Below are 16,356 nucleotides of genomic sequence, written 5' to 3' on the forward strand. Positions count from 1 at the left end.
CTGATGGCATGGCAAAGATCAGAGTCCCTTGGACAGCAGGATCAAATCAGTCAAATCCCAAATGAAATCAACCCTGAATATTCACTGAAAGGACTGTTGCTAAAGCTGAAGCTCCAATACTTTCTCCACCTGATGCAAAGAGCTGGCTCATTGGAAAAGACCCTGATGCTGGGAAAGATTGAAGGCCAAAGGAAAAGAGGGTGGCAGAGGATTAGGTGGTTGGATAGCATCACCAGTTCAGCAGGCAAGAACTTGGGCAAACTCCGGAAGATAGTGAGGGGCAGGGAGGCCTGGCGTGCTGCAGTCCATGGGGTTGCAAACAGTCAGACATGACTCAACAGCTGAACAACAGCAACAAACATCAGAAGTTCCACTGTGGACATGCTGCGTTTGAGATATCAGACATCCAAGTGAAAATGTGAAATGGACAGTTAGATATTTAAGTTTCGACTGGGCTAGGTGTATAGATCTGGGACTCAAGGGTTCAACTTCTGAAACTTGAGATAAGATGGCCCTAGAAACTCAATGTGTATGGAGGAGATATGGAAACAGAACTGAAGAGTGAGCCATGGGAAATTTCAACACTAAATGTTTGGGGAGAAGAGCAGAAAGGAGACAGAGAACTGATCACTGAGGTGAGAGAAAAACCAAGAGAATGTAGTGTTGAGAAAGCATCATGAGTGAGAAAGTATGTTTTGTTGTTGTTCAGTCGCCAAGTCAAGTCCAACTCTTTGCAACAGCATGGACTGCAGCATGCCAGGCTTCCCAGTCCCTCACCATCGCCTGGAGTTTGCCCAAGTTCATGTCCAAAGTATGTTAGGTTAGATTGAAGACTGAGAATTAGCAATTGGATTTAGGTCATTGTCCAGATCACTGATGACTTGAAAGGAAGTTTTAATGCAGTCGTTGGGGCAGGGGTGGGGGGAACAAGCCTGATTAGGGTGGGTTTAAGAGAAACCATGAGAGTTAACATACTAATAGTTTCTTGGGCTCTGCATTTGTTTATCCCCCCACCTACATCACATTGTCTTCATTATTAAAGCCTCCTAATTTTGTTCTTCTTCAGGAAGGCCTGTCCTTGGCACCTTGCTCTTCTGTATAAATTTTAACATCCATGAGTTGAGTTCCATAGAAGATTCTTGAATTTCTCTTGTCATTGCATGGAAATTATAGCACATACAACAAGCTGGGGAAGCATCCTCTCGTTTTTGTATTCTGGAAGAAATTAAGTAGAATGGGGAAAAAAATTATAAACGAGAGGTTGCCCAGCCATCAATGATTTGAGCTGACCTTGTTCTTGCTGTCTCCCTCACTGTCCTTGCGGTAAGAGGCCACTTTCAAAACATAAAGAGAACGTGGCCGCTTATCCATCGAGTCTCTAACCTGCAGCCAGAATGAGCATCCTATAACCCAAACAGCGCCTGCTGCGCGCACATTTCAGTTTCATCCCAGCTTTCTTATGATCAACCCCAAACTCTTTTCGTCACTGTGGTCACTGTAATACTAGTCAGGCCTGCTCAGCAAAACTCGCCCAAGAGATTTTCCCCGGAAGCACCCGTTAGGGGTTCTGATAGGTTACCAAACCGCCCTCTCGCAACCCTGGCTCCCCTCCCCCACAAGCACGACAGCAGAGCCGGCGCCGAGATGCGCGGCCAGGCAGTCCGGATGCGAACAGGTGCGGGGGCAACGACTGCCCCACCTCTTGTCTCCCTGGAGGCTCCTGGCCACTTTTTGAAGGTAGAAGATGCAATGATTTTTTTAGCGGCGGGGGTGGGGGGCGGGGGAGTGGAGACAATGCTTTCCAAATCCGCAAAAGCGCAGCTCTCCACGGAAAAGGAGCTACGTTGAGAGGCGGCCATGACCGTTTGGACCCCTGTCCTCTTGGCCCCGGCGCCGGGCATTGACAGCAGCGCAGGCCTCCTGCTCAGTTCGCACTGACCGCCCTTTGCTTCCAGCACCTGGCTGAAGCCCTGCACCTTCTCGCTGGGCTCCATGAAGTTCACGGTCTTCAAGCGTCGTGAGCACGACCTGGCCTTCTCACGGTTTTTCTTTCTCACTGCCTGTGCTCCCACTCCATGAGGGGGAAGTGTCTCCCACCCGCCTCATACTGTCAAGATTTCTTTTGACAAAGCCAAAACACAGAAATTTCAGTATGAACTTGAACTTGAACCTGGTGAAGAAGCCCTTGCTGGTCCTTCGGAAGAAAGTCTGGGGTGGCTTATCCTTCAGAGGTTGCCCCGATGGATGGAGCTTCTTTTGGACACACCCTGGAGGCCGCTGGTTCCTTCTGTGGCTCTGCCACTACTTCTAATGTGTGGTTGGAAGACAAGGACACCCTTGGGAGTCTGGGCTGGGGACACATCCCAGCTTCCCTATGGGGCATGGCCCTGAGGCCCTGGGGAACCGTAATGCGTGGATCTCTATGGAGGCATGGCTTTGTCAAGGAAACTGGGGTGTTGGAAGGGTGCAGACACCTTAGAGCCCTTGACCTTGGCAGGGTTAGGCTGTCTTTGCCCTTTTGCATGGAGGCCTGGCCTGGGCTTGCTCACTCCCAAAGCAGACAATTCCTGCATTGATTTGTGCTGGAGGCTAGGTGGTCTCTTCCCCTCTTTGGCTTTGCCGCTACCCTTCTGCCCTACACTTGGTCCTCTTCAGGTGGCTTATGTTCTGTGTTGCCCCTCTGAGTATTCTTAAAATAGGAATTAGTGGAAGGGGCTGCCAGCTCGCTAACACCTCACTGTTGTGTGTTAGCAGAAACTTCAGGTGGATCCTTGGTGGGCTGCTGTTGATTAGCTTCACCAAAGTCTGGGGTTTCGGGGCAATGACATGGCCCTCCTGCTCGGCTCTCTTGTACCTCAGAAGCAGATAAATGGCCATCACTTGGTTGTGCTTCCAGCCATCAGTGAGCCTTGGACTTCTTCCCTTTTGTCACACTGGACACCACCGTCAGGGTTCCTGGTAGTCAAGAGAGTGGCTCCACATAAGGTTTGGTTCATCTTCACGACCTGTGTTTATTCATGGATCTTTCCTGATGAGCTCTAAAGTACCTTTTTTGCTGGGATTGAGAATGAGAAATTTCTTGAGCAGTTTTTCACATTTCCTGGACATGTGAAAGGGCATATGGTCTATTTCATTAAGTACTGACTCCTGCAGCTCCTTGAAGGCAGGGGGCCCATCAAAAGGTAAGGGGTTTGCAGACCAGTGTATATAGGATGATCCTCAGATTCCACACGTCTACTGTGGGTCTATCTTATTTGGACTTGGAAGACTTCCAGGGCAGCCTAAAGGGGGATGGCCAATGAAGATATCTAGCTTGTTGCCAAAGGTGAATGTAACGCCAAAGCTATAGTCTTCAAAGTTTTTTTTCATATCAGCATCCAAAAGCAGGTGCTCTGCCTTTAACTCTATGAGCAATGCACTTCTGGTGACAGTGTGTCACTGATGGAATTTGCCACAACCTCTTTTTCTTACGGATATCCATGAGCCACCAGGTCCTCAAATATGTCTCTTCCATTGAGTAATTCCTCAAGGAATGCAGAATGGATCGCAACAAATACTGTTTGGGGAGGACTCAAGTCTTTCATGGTTCTTACTCAAGGGACCATCTCTGCAGTCCGGAGGAGTTTGGCTAAGTCTTGTTAGTAATCTACATGACTGCCTCTTTCCTAAGTCAGGATGTACTGAGCCAGCTTTAGCTTGGTCATGTTGCCCGTGGCGATGGTCTTGACTGTCGGTGATTGTCAATATGGCGGTCATCCTCAACAGAAATGTCTGAGAGGCCAGGCGTGTGTTGGACTTACTGCTGACCTGGGAGTCAAGGTGTCTCAAGGTCAACTTAAAATTGAGGAAAGCTGGTCAGAAACTTGACCCAAATCACCTCAAAAGAAAATCATTTCCCAACGCCCTCTGATGAACTGATCTTTATAATGGAACCAAAACATAATGCCAGACATGCCAATAAACAAAACCAAATACTGACAAATCTAAATAAGAGAAAACAAAGTTTGAAAAAGGAAAAAAGTGAGAGAAAAAAAGTAAAGATGAAAATGAAGAAAAGAGTTTTTAAAAAATGAAGGAAAAAAGAACCAAGAAAAAATGGGGAAGTAAAAGTAAAAATTAGTAACAGCCAAAAACCCTGTGTCTACAAGAAACATTGGTCAGAGTTCTGGTCACTGAAAACCAGTTTCTTGAGCTAGAAGAACTGAAAAGCAGCCCAGCCCGGGAGTTAGAGGATTGAAATTTTATGATGATGGTCTCTTGTGAGACTGTACCAAGAAATGGGCCCATTTTCTCATTTTGGGGACTCTAGATCACTTTACTCTTTTAAATAAATTATTGAAGATCCCCTGAGAGTTTTTTGATTAATGGGTTATAGTTATAAACATTTACCTTATTAGAAACTAAATCCTGTAGGCTTTTCATTTTCAGTGGCTTTTTTATCTCTAGCTTAAAAAGTTGTAATAATGTTTGGCTTAGAAGAGCTCATATTGGCTACACACACACAAAAAGTTATATATGAAGCAAACTGCATTTTTCAGATTTTCTTTTACACATAGATTAAAATTTTCTACCCATTTTATTTTTTTCCTACTTTGTTACATTTTCTATGATGAGATTCACCTTATTATTTTACTAGTCACTAATCAGAAATATTAGCTTTTCCCATAAATCTAAGTGGTTTTAAATGTTACATTAACAATTACGATATGGTTCTCCATTTCTGATATCTGGTTTTGTGTGACTGGCTGAATTTGCTCAAGGTCTGATTGGCCTAAACAGTTGTTGATTATGAATATTCACAAGGAAGGAAGTGAAAAGACTCATACTTGTGTTATTTATTTGAAATAAGTCTATTAGTGCTACCAAATTCATTATAAACAGGTACATGGGAAGAAAATCAAAACAGGATTCTTAGTACCTTCTGACTAAGCAATGAGGCCAAGTTACTTCTAAACTAGTAAAGTTATAAAGTCAGGGATGTCCTAACACTGAATTGGTGATTACGTCAGGTGACTATGTCACAGGTTAGGTACAGGTGACTATGTCACAACTACAGATAAATAATTTTCTACAACAAACATCTTAATATAACTTCCTTGAAACCACAGACAACTAATACCATTTCCCAAAGCAAACAACTAAGTAGGCATAGCCAGGAAGATCACATTTCACATTATTTTAAAAATAATATGTTTGAAAACTCCTTGCAAAAAACTAACCAGGATGATTTCACTGTAACTAGCTTCAGAAAAAGCCTGTGTCCGACAGGAGGCACTTTTACTTTGGTTTAATATTTATTATTATTTTGGGCTTCCCTGGTGGCTCAGATGGTAAAGAATCTGCCTGCAATGCAGGAGACATGGGTTTGATCCCTGGGTTGGGAAGATCTCCTGGAGAAGGGAATGGCTACCCACTTCAGTATTCTTGCCTGGAAAAATTCCGTGGACAGAAGAGCCTGGCAGGCTATACAGTCCATGGGGTCCCAAAGAGTTGGACATGACTGTTATTTTAAAAGAGTGTTCAAAGTAAAGTTCATGAATACCTTCCAGCTTTTACCCAGTTTAACAAGATGTAATGGCTAGCTCAGGGCTTTATCTTCTCAAGGTACCACTGCCAACAACCTCTCATGAGTTTAATATTCCTCTTTAAACTTGTGTCATTTTTAGGCTTGGTTTCAATGGTAATACATAGACAGGGCTGAATTAAATTATAGCGGCTCATCATTTTGTTTCCACCCTGATCATTTGGTTGTTATATTGCATGTGTTTTATGTATTAGTGTCCAATTAACATATTTTACAACTGAACTCCACTAAACAAAATGTCTCCCTACTGGAGATATTAATGTACGGGTTCCCCACCTAGCAGCCATTTCCCCCTTCATTTTTGTCAATGATCCTACTTTCATTTAATTATGGAGCCATATTATGCTCCATCTCCAAGAGGAGGCTCATAACTGGTCTCAGCGAGTCTCATCTGACTCACTCACCCCCACCAGGGACTGGTTTCGGTGTGGCATACTGTCCAGTGAGCCACAGAAGGAAGTCTGTCAGGGCTTCTTAAGAAGATTTTTCTTTCTGATAGAATGAAAGGCACGAAGGAAACTTCTGCTTCCTGCCACGTGTTTGTGAGGATTGTGATGATCAGAGCTGTGACCATTAAGCTGTGAGCTTGAGAGGACAATGCCAAGAGTCAGAGGATGGCAAAGGGGAAGGAGAGAAAGTCCTTGGGGTTTTGAGGAGATGTTGTGTAAGCCAATGAGCCAGTCTTGGAAAAGATCCAGACTTTGAAGACAGATAATAACCACTGACTAACCACTTTCAGTAGGAGGCTTTGTTAACTGCATACTGAAAAGGTCATTGATTTTGTAGCTCATCACGAAAGTTATTCTAGTCACTGATTTTAAAATAACATTATTGTTTATATAACAATTATTATGTATGATACAGTAACCATCACACTGTGATGGTTAATTTTATGTGTCAACTTGACTGGCCTGATTAAACATTATTTCATTATTTCTGGGTGTATCTGTGGGGGTTCTTTTAATCAGGTAGCCAAAGTATTAAAGTTGACTCATTGGAAAAGATTCTGATGCTGGGAAACATTGAAGGCAAAAGGAGAAGAGGGGGGCATAGGACGAGGTGGTTAGATAGCATCACTGACTTAATGGACATGAATTTGAGCAAACTCCAGGAGATAGTGAAGGACAGGGAAACCTGCAGTCCATAGAGTCACAAAGAGCTGGATACAATTTAGCAACTGAACAAGAACTGTGCTTCTGGAAAAGATTAGCAGTTGCATCAGTGGACTCAGTAAAATATTGGGTTGGCCAAAAAGTTTTTTTGGGTTTTTCCATAACAACTTATGGGGAAAAACTTGAATGAAGTTTTTGGCCAACCCAATAGATCCCCTCTCCCCAGTGGAGGTGAGTACCATCCAATCCACCAACTGCGTTTGCATGCTCAGTTGTGTCCGGCTCTTTTGTGACCCCATGGACTGCAGCCTGCCAAGCTTCTCTGTTCAGGAAGGGCCTGAATAAAACAAAAGTCAGAGGAAGGAGGAATTGCCCCCTTGTTTCTTGCTTCCCTGATTGAGCTGGGACATCCCATCTCACCTTCTCCTGTCCTTGGAATGAGATTTTTAAACTGTCAGCTCCCATGATTATCAGGCCATTGGGTTTAGACTGAAATGACATCACTAGCTTTCCGGGTTTCCAGCTTGCAGACAGCAGACTGTGGAACTTCTCAGGCTCCATAACTCACATCTGTATCTCCACTGGTTCTACTTCTCTGGAGAACTCTAATGCACACACACAGAGAGCAAAGATGAGGATGCCACAGAGGGAAAGAAGAGTCTGCTGCTCAATTCCCCTACATTCTTCTATTGACAAACTTTCCAGCTGGTAACTTTCTTTCAACAAAAAATTGCGGTTAATGACAAAACTTATTGCCAGATCTCTTAAATGACTCTTACATCATGGCAAGCATATAAACCTAACTGTAGTCCAATTCTAGAATGAATATAAAAAGAACACTTTGTTATTCAAAGACAAAATTGAGAGTTCACAGGGTAAAATAACAGTAACAGCTATTATTAAAAAGTAAACTGATTAGTATAAGATACTAAATATATGTTAAAGTGATAACTTGAAAACTATGTTTGGGAAATATAGGGGAAAATGTTATATGAAAAGAAAATCAACACGAAATTTATATTATTTTAACAATGTAAGTGCACACTTAAATGTGAAATTAGAAGGAAACACTGAAAGGAAATGAGTTTTGAGGTAATTGGGTCATGGGAAAATTGTTTTAAAAACTTTTTTGTTGCAGTGTTTGTATGATACAAATGGGAGAGAAATTACCTTAGAAATGCGGTCATTCATTTTAGCAACATTCTTATGGAAATTTTATTGCTTAGTCTTCAAGCAGAACAAGGCACTAAAATCATAGAGGCTTAATTTTTAGTAACCTATTATCTCTGAATTCAGGTTGCTACTGGATGCATCAGTTCCATTTATGAAGCACTCTGTATGTATCAGGCTGTGCTAAGCATTTTAAGTAGATTATTTCTTCTCATCCTCAAAACAGGTACTATTTTTATCACTTCATAGACAGGGTTAATTAGTTTGCTTTAGAGTCATGTGATGATGAGATTAAGATCTTGACCTTAGCTGGTCTTGATCCAGAGTCATGGATATAGTGGCTGCAAATCTTCATAGAGTAAATATAAACTGAAATGATACTCAAGCTATAAATCTGAAACCTTAGGGGGACAAAAACTTACACATATTTCCTTCCCATTACTTTAGCATTTCAATCTGACGTGTTTCTGTCATACAGCTTAAAAGCTAGATCTGAGACTTTATTATTTTTTTTAATTTAAAACTATTTATTGGAATACTTTTTAAAAAAGACTCATAATACTTCATTCTTTTAAAATTATAATTACCTTCCACTTTGATTGAATAATTTCTCATCTTTTTATCCAAAAATTTCTACTGAGAGTTTTAAAACTTTTATTTGGTGGCACTACTTAACATGTGATTTACCCTCATCATTATTTAATCTTTGAGATGATACTTTATAATTTTTAAATCAGTGTGAGTTCATTGAAGGTTTGAGAGCCACTCTGTAGGACTAAGTCATTAACCTGCAATTTTACAGTAGATAAAGTACTGTTTTCATTACTTTGAAAAAAAAATAATAACGTTGTGATTGGCTCTTACATTTAACATTTTAATATGAGCTTGTCACCATTAAATATAACTAATTACATTGACCACATAAGAAGCCAGAAAAAAAAATCACTGCGTCACAAGTTAAGCTAATTCAATTTAAATTTAACAAAGATAACCATAATCAGCAATTTACCAAATCAAAAGCCAGGGTTAAGTTACATTCAAAACCAGCAAGTTGGGGGACTTCTCTGGTGGTCCAGTGGTTAAGACTCCAGCTTCTAATGCAGGGGATGCAGGTTCAGTCCCTGGCAAGGGAACCAAGATCTCTCATGCTGTGTGGCTCAGCCAAAGAAGAAGAAGGCAAAAAAAGGTTTATTAATGTTTTTCAAGGGTTGAATGATTTATGAAGGTTATAACCTAACACAGTACTGAGTCTACAAACAGGTCCTGTTTCACGTGGCCTGCCTTAGGGTCTGGTGTCACAGCTTTTACCAAGGGTAGTAGAAAGTCTAGCTGCCACCGAAGATTTTAAGTATTATATTAAAAAATCATGAGACATGAACTTCTTGCCTTCCAGTGCCCAAAACGCCCATCTTGTTTCTAGTGAATAAGGCGACAGACATGATAGAAACAGGTTAGACCTGAATGAGGACATTCAGTGACATTTCAAGAATAGAGGGATTCTGTTGGGCAATGAGAGGTTGCTGCTCAAAATTGTGATCTGAGATTGCTTTACAACTGCATGTTTACAGTTCATCGTGATGATCTGTTACTATTCATTTTACGAAACAAAAGCCTGTTACACTCAAACTCCTAACTTTGTTTTTTCTTTATTTTTCTAATTGATTAAAAAAAAAAGTCACACTGTACTTTACCCCGCGTAACCTGCAATACTCTGACCACACGTACAGCTCCTTGTTTCGTTTACCTTACGGCCAGTCGGGTACTATGTAGGTGATGAAAATTGAAGTTATACAGACCAAAGATGCGAAACAAAACGAGCGGTGAAGCGATTGAGAAAAAGAGGAGAATATTTAGAAGAGGAATAAAAGTGCTAAGTTAGAATGGAAAGGGAAAAGAAAGGGTGTGAGGAGGGAGGAGGCTTATTAGGTTAGAAGCAAACTACGGTCTCGGTCTTGACAAGAGTAAATCAACAGATTCAGATCCCTGATCTTGAAAATGTTCTGCAGCTGTCTTACATTGTCTGACTTCCCAGAGACTCCATTCCTAACCATCCAAGCCTCCTACTATGGCTGGGGTAGTCATAGTATTTGGAATTCTCTGAACTGCTCTCACAGAATTCAAGATAGCCTTTATTCTTTCCGGAGGCTCCTCTTTCCGGAGGCTCAAGATCGTCTACATCGTTGCCTATAAGTGCATAGTTTCCTCACCACCTTCCCGTCTCCCATTTATCTTTATTTTTTTATTTCCACATTGCCGGGGATTCGGCAGAGAGTCGGTGAAGGGGGCACTGGTTTAGCGTCTCTTTGGCAAGCCGAAAACAGAAAAGCGAGAGAGGTTCAGAACCAGGCGCTGAAGGGCAGAAATTGGGTTAGAAAGGAGCGGCGACTGGAGAGAGAACTAGCTTTTGGAGTCTAACCGGTACACTGGTCCTCAGGACAGACTGCAGACTGCGGGCTGCCCGTTACCAGGCAACTGGAGATCTCGCGAGACACACCTTGCGCCTGCGCACTGCCACTGGAGGGCCTTTCCCAAAGCCTCCGCCCAGCTCCTAAAGTCCTGAACTCTGTCGCTACGGCCTGGGCCGACTTTCCGGTTTGGGAGTGGTCGGATGCAGAAGAATGAAAACTGTTCTCTGAGTGGTTCCATCCCCCACCCCACCGCATTGGAAGGCAGAGGCCGGGCAAGGAGCGGGCTCTGCGCACGCGCAGCGCGGCCACGTGGAGCCGGCGCGGAGGTAAAAGTGAGTGGAGGGCTCTGCGCTGGGATCTGAGAGCCGGAGGGGTCGCTCTGGTTGGGATCGAACCGGCGACTCGGCCAGGCGCGCGCAGTTTTCTGGGCCCCGCATCCCTAGGGCTTCCCCTTACCGGCGTGTTTTCCTGCGTCCCGGCCCGGGATCAGGCTCTGCTCTATTTGGAGTTAAGCGTTTTTTGGATACGAGAAGCAATCAGACAAAGCCCCACCCGGCCCTTCTGTTCTCCGCAGCCTAGAAGTGGAGGCCGACAAGAAAATAACTCCAGTCGTGTGTGCTGAATAGTAGGTCGGCACTACATAGACGGCAGACGAGAGAGAGATGACCTCGGGGATCGGTTACCAGATCCGGAAACCGAGAGTCCTCCCCGAGTCGTCTCTCTGCTTCACTCCCAGTTGATCACTGAGTCGGGCGGATTGTACCTCCTGTTTCAACTAGCATGTGTTTCCGTCCATCGGCAACTCTAGTGAAGGTCACTGTCGTGTCTTCCCAGGACTCTTCTGAGTCCTCTTTGCTGCTTCCAGTCTTGGTAAAGATTCCTCCTGGCTCGAGTCCACCAAGATCTTTGTATGACGTCTTTCTAGCTGTGCCATTTCTCTGCTTTGAACAGCCGCTCCCACTGTAAGGGTTGCAGCAGTCTTCACCATCTGGTCCAGTATTTCTCTACTCTCTCTAACATCCATGCCCCCGCAACACTGACATTATTTCCTTTATGCAGTTCCCTGGGGTGCCCTTCCCGAATAGGTACTCCTTTTGGTGGGGATTCTTTAGATGTGGGTTAAAAGGTGACTTCCAAGGTGGTTCAGTGGCTGACACTCCTGTTCTGCCAACGCATGAGACCCCTGTTGTAATGCTGCTCAGAGAACTAGATCCTATATGCTGCAACTAAGATCCAGTGCAGCCAAATAAATAAATATATGGTCACCTGCTCGAGGCCCTTCTTGACCCCAACTTTGTCAGGCCTCAGGGCCCTGACCTTGAAGTGCATCACATGCTTTGCTGATGAGTCTCTCTCATAGACATTAAGCCCAGTGAGTTCAGTAGCTGTTTGTAATTCATAATCTTTCTGTCTTGGTGCATTGCGTATAGTCCACAAATACTTGTTTAAGTAAGACAGGTGGTGGGGGTGCTGAGGGTGGGACTCATTTTCCAGGCAGAAGGAATGGGTATAAGGCCATGGAAGGCTGGACTGGTGGCCTTGGTAAATAGTAAGTGGTTCAGTGGTGGGGCATAAGGAGAAAGGCTGATGGGGAGATGGGGACCCTTGGATGTCACCTTAATAAGTTTCCACTTGATGTTTGGGGCAGAAGCCTCCAGAGACACCTCAGCAGGCCCTTCCTAATTTTCTCCTCCTCCAACGCTGTTACTTGTTCCCACTTTAGTTCTGGATTATATCCCATGAGATTCTACTTATCTGGCTCTGGTCTCCCCCTCTAGATTCTGAAGACAGGAGGAGCTAATGCCCAGAGCTTCTAACTGTAAGTACTAACTTCCTGTTGTTTGGGGGGATTTTGGTCATGCAGCTTGTGGGATCTTAGTTCCCCAGCCAGGTATCAAAGCTTTGCCCCTTGCAGTGAAAGCACAAAGTCTTAATCACTGGACCGCTGGGGATGTCCCTCCCTGTTGTTTGAATGTGGAGGCACCTGAACTATAGCTTGTGTGCAGCAAAAGCTCTGCTAGGTCACCGTATTTGCTCCATGGTCACCTAATTCCCTCTTCCTGACCACCTTAACCTGGTGCCAGCCTCTGCCAGTCACGTCACTGGATTTGGATGAGCAATCTCCAGTTTGCAGAGCTGGAGGGGAGGAGCCGACTCCGATGACTGGCATGCGCAGGTCTGCTCGGGAAGGAAGTTTAGGAGGCAGACACTGAGTCTCTGGCAGTGGGCGCCACTGACAGGAACAGTTCAGTTCAGTTCAGTTCAGTCGCTCAGTCATGTCCGACTCTTTTTGATCCCATGGACTGCATGCAGCTCGCCAGGCCTCCCTGTCCATCACCAACTCCCGGAGTTTACTCAAACTGGTGTCCATTGAGTCAGTGATGCCATCCAACCATTTCATCCTCTGTCGTCCCCCTCTCCTTTTGTCTTCAGTCTTTCCCCACATCAGGGTCTTTTCCAATGAGTCAGTTCTTCGCATCAGGTGGCCAAAGTATTGGAGTTTCAGCTTCAGCATCAGTCCTTCCAATGAATATTCAGGACTGATTTCCTTTAGGATTGACTGGTTGGATCTCCTTGCAGTTCAAGGGACTCTCACGTCAGTTCACACCACAGTTCAAAAACATCAATTCTTCAGTGCTCAGCTTTCTTTATAGTCCAGCTCTCACATCCATACGTGACTACTGGAAAAACCATAGCTTTGACTAGACAGACCTTTGTTGGCAAAGTAATGTCTCTGCTTTTTAATATGCTGTCTAGGTTGGTCATAGCGTTTCTTCCAAGGAGCAAGCATCTTTTAATTTCATGGCTGCAGTGATTTTGGAGCCCCCCAAAATAAAGTCTGTCACTGTTTCCACTGTTTCCCCATCTATTTGCCATGAAGTGACGGGACCGGATGCCATGATCTTAGTTTTCTGAATGTTGAGTTTTAAGCCAACTTTTTCACTCTCCTCTTTCATCAAGAGGCTCTTTAGTTCTTCGCTTTCTGCCATAAGGGTGGTGTCATCTGTATATCTGAGGTTATTGATATTTTCCCCAACAATCTTGATTCCAGCTTGTGCTTTATCCAGCCCAGCATTTCTCATGATGTACTCTGCATATAAGTTAAATAAGCGGGATGACAATATACAGCCTTGACGTACTCTTTTGCCTGTTTGGAACCAATCTGTTATTCCATGTCCAGTTCTAACTGTTGCTTTCTGACCTGCATACAGATTTCTCAAGAGGCAGGTCAGGTTGTCTGGTATTCCCATCTCTTGAAGAATTTTCCAGAGTTTGTTGTGATCCACACAGTCAAAGGCTTTGGCATAGTCAATAAAGCAGTAGATATTTTTCTGGAGCTCTCTTGCTTTTTTGATGATCCAGTGGATGTTGGCAATTTGATCTCTGGTTCCTCTGCCTTTTCTAAACCTAGCTTGAACATCTTGGAAGTTCACGGTTCATGTACTGACAGGAACAAGGTAGCTTTCACTCCAGGGAGCTGAATTTTGGTTTTCTGTGAGGTGACGTAGGAGGAACTTCAGAGGCCAGTAGACGTCAGGAGACCCTGTCTCAGGGATGGTTCCCAATCCCAGTTCTGTATCAGAGTCACCTGGGCAACCTTTTGACAAGTAAAGGAGCCCTGCCGTATTCTCAGGGATTTCGATTCAGTAGACCTAGGGTAAGGACCAACCATCTATATACTTTAAAAAGTCACAGCTTATTTTTGAGATGCAGCCAGGATTGAAAGAGCATAGAATTTGGATTTGGGAAACCAGCTGTGACTGGCAGGGTATTTAACCTGAGTCTGTTGCTTCCTCCACTAATGGACTTTTGTGAGAATCAAATATTTCTTGGAGAAAGTGCCTTACTTGTTCTGACTTCCTCCTCAGCATTGGCAGCCAGGCTCTTAAGGTGTTTATTGGAGGGGAATTTATCCTTAATCTTGCCTGGGCCACTTGTGGGTGGGGGTCATCTGTGGGATGAATGACCTCACATGAGGAGAAATCTGGAATGAGAAAATCTGGTTACCTGAAAACAGGGACAGTCCCAAACTCCAGACTTCTCTGGCTCATTTACCTTCTTTCAGTTTTGCAACATGGGTCCCTATGGTTCCCAGGTGAGCCCAGGAAGTGAGGAAGAATACAGAAGAGAGGAACGTGCAGTTGCCTCCAGATGGGATTATCAGGAGATGCTCCTGAGAACAGTGATCTATAACATTTTGCTAGCAATCATCCCTCTGTCTTGCCTTAACAGATTAGTATCTTTAAATTGCATTACAAAATTCCCGTTGTTTTCATCACACTGTCGGCCAGAGGAACAGCCTGCCTGGACTTACCAGAGGAAGGGGGAATCTGTGTATCTGTGTTTTATGAAGGACAAAGAACTTAGGGTCCAGGGAGGGGAGGAGGACTTGAAAAAGGGCACAGGATGAATCATTCAGATTTTCAGTCATGTGCATAGATTATGGTCCCAGTTCTTTAAAAATCACACCTGGTTAATGGCAGAGGCTTCCAGGGCCCTCAGAGATTCTGTGCTGAGGGCAGAGGGATGTGGGGACTCACAGAGGTGGTCATGGGAACTTGTTCAAGGCTGAACCCCAGTGCCTATGACTCGGAGTAGAGGTGCTCAGTATTTGCTGAATGGATAAATAGAAGCCTAAGTGGAAAGCAATCTAGGAAATGGTCAGAAATCTATCAGACTAATAACAGAGGTCCTGAAGAAGATAAATAATTACGACAAGTAGTAAAATTGGAACATTTTCAATAAAGGAAACATAGAATTTCACTGGGATTGCAATAAGGCAAAACATTCATAAATTGCCTGTATATGAATGAAGACTAAGTCATAGGAAAAAATGGGGAAAATAAATGACTTAAAAGAGAGATTAGGTGTATGGTCACATATATACATATATATATATAATTATTTACATATATACATACATATATGTAAGTATATACATGTCCTATGTAAGTAGGCTTGCTCTAGCCTTTCAAAAATCAGAGCACAACCAAGATATCCTTAAGATGTGCATGTCTAGTTAACACGAATTTTCCTTTGCCATTCTGCTCCCCTGTGAAGGATTTTTCAGTATGGCTGCAGCCCCACAGGCACCAGGGAGGGGCTCCGTGCGGAAGACGAGACCTCTACCTGTGAAGACGTCACTGAACAACCCGTACAGCATCTGCTGGGGCGTCCTGGATAGGGAGGACATGCACTTCATACTGCAGACCCTGGAGGACAGAATTCAGTCTCTCGGGCTTCAGAAGATTGAGGATAGGAAAAGAAAGAAAAAGCAGCCCCCTTTGAAAAAACAAAGTGGAGACACGAGCAGCATAGACGTGGACACTGGTGAGGATCTGAAGAAAGAAAAGCCCAAAGGTGATGCCCAGGCGTCAGGGTGGACCCCGGTTGACGTCAGGAAGCAGCTTGCTATCGGCATCAACGAGGTCACCAGAGCACTAGAGAGGAACGAGCTGCTCTTGGCCTTGGCGTGTAAGTCTGCCAAGCCAGCCATCGTGACCTCACACCTGGTGCAGCTGAGTGTCAGCAGAGGTGTCCCCGCCTGCCAGGTTCCCCGGCTCAGTGAGAGGCTCGCACCTGTCCTGGGCTTAAAATGCGTCCTGGCCTTGGGGTTCAAGAGGAACACTACTGCCTTTGGGGAGGAACTGAGGGCCATCCTCCCCAGAGTCCCCCGTCTGAATGTGGCATGGCTCCAGGATGCACTCGAAGACCCCAGGGAGAACCTGCAGACAGAATCTTTGGAAAGCCAAGATGAAGAGATTCTGGACACTTCCTTTGAAGACCTCTCTAAACCCAAGAGAAAGCTTGCTGAGGGTCAGCAGCCTGTAGTGTTACAACCTCTGAAGATAAAAAAACTGATTCCAAACCCCAATAAGATAAGGAAACCACCCAAAAGTAAGAGAACGGCTTCAAAGTAATCTTGCATAAGCCTGTCACTTGATACAGTTGTAAAAAACACCTTGTTAAGAAGCCTAGAAATGAATAAAATGACTTTTACATATATTCTTGGGACTATTTAGTGTCATTCCTTTCACATGTGTAAGATTTTCTGTGACTGTAGAATACAGATATGCTGAAG

General features: G+C 44.1%; 1 protein-coding gene across 5 annotated transcripts; it reads left to right on the top strand.

The window, feature by feature from the left end:
* Positions 1–1,650: 1,650 nt before the first annotated feature.
* On the top strand, positions 1,651–16,280 carry RPP38 (ribonuclease P/MRP subunit p38). 5 transcript variants are annotated; one of them, XM_059892534.1, is made up of 3 exons: positions 1,651–1,737; positions 12,053–12,093; positions 15,336–16,280. In XM_059892534.1, the coding sequence occupies exon 3, from the start codon at positions 15,347–15,349 to the stop codon at positions 16,193–16,195; it is 849 nt and encodes a 282-aa protein (XP_059748517.1). In that variant the 5' UTR covers positions 1,651–1,737; positions 12,053–12,093; positions 15,336–15,346; the 3' UTR covers positions 16,196–16,280.
* The last annotated feature ends 76 nt before the right edge of the window (positions 16,281–16,356 follow it).

This window comes from Bos taurus, chromosome 13 (genome assembly GCF_002263795.3).
Source record: "Bos taurus isolate L1 Dominette 01449 registration number 42190680 breed Hereford chromosome 13, ARS-UCD2.0, whole genome shotgun sequence".
In the NCBI taxonomy this organism is placed as follows: Eukaryota; Metazoa; Chordata; class Mammalia; order Artiodactyla; family Bovidae; genus Bos; species Bos taurus.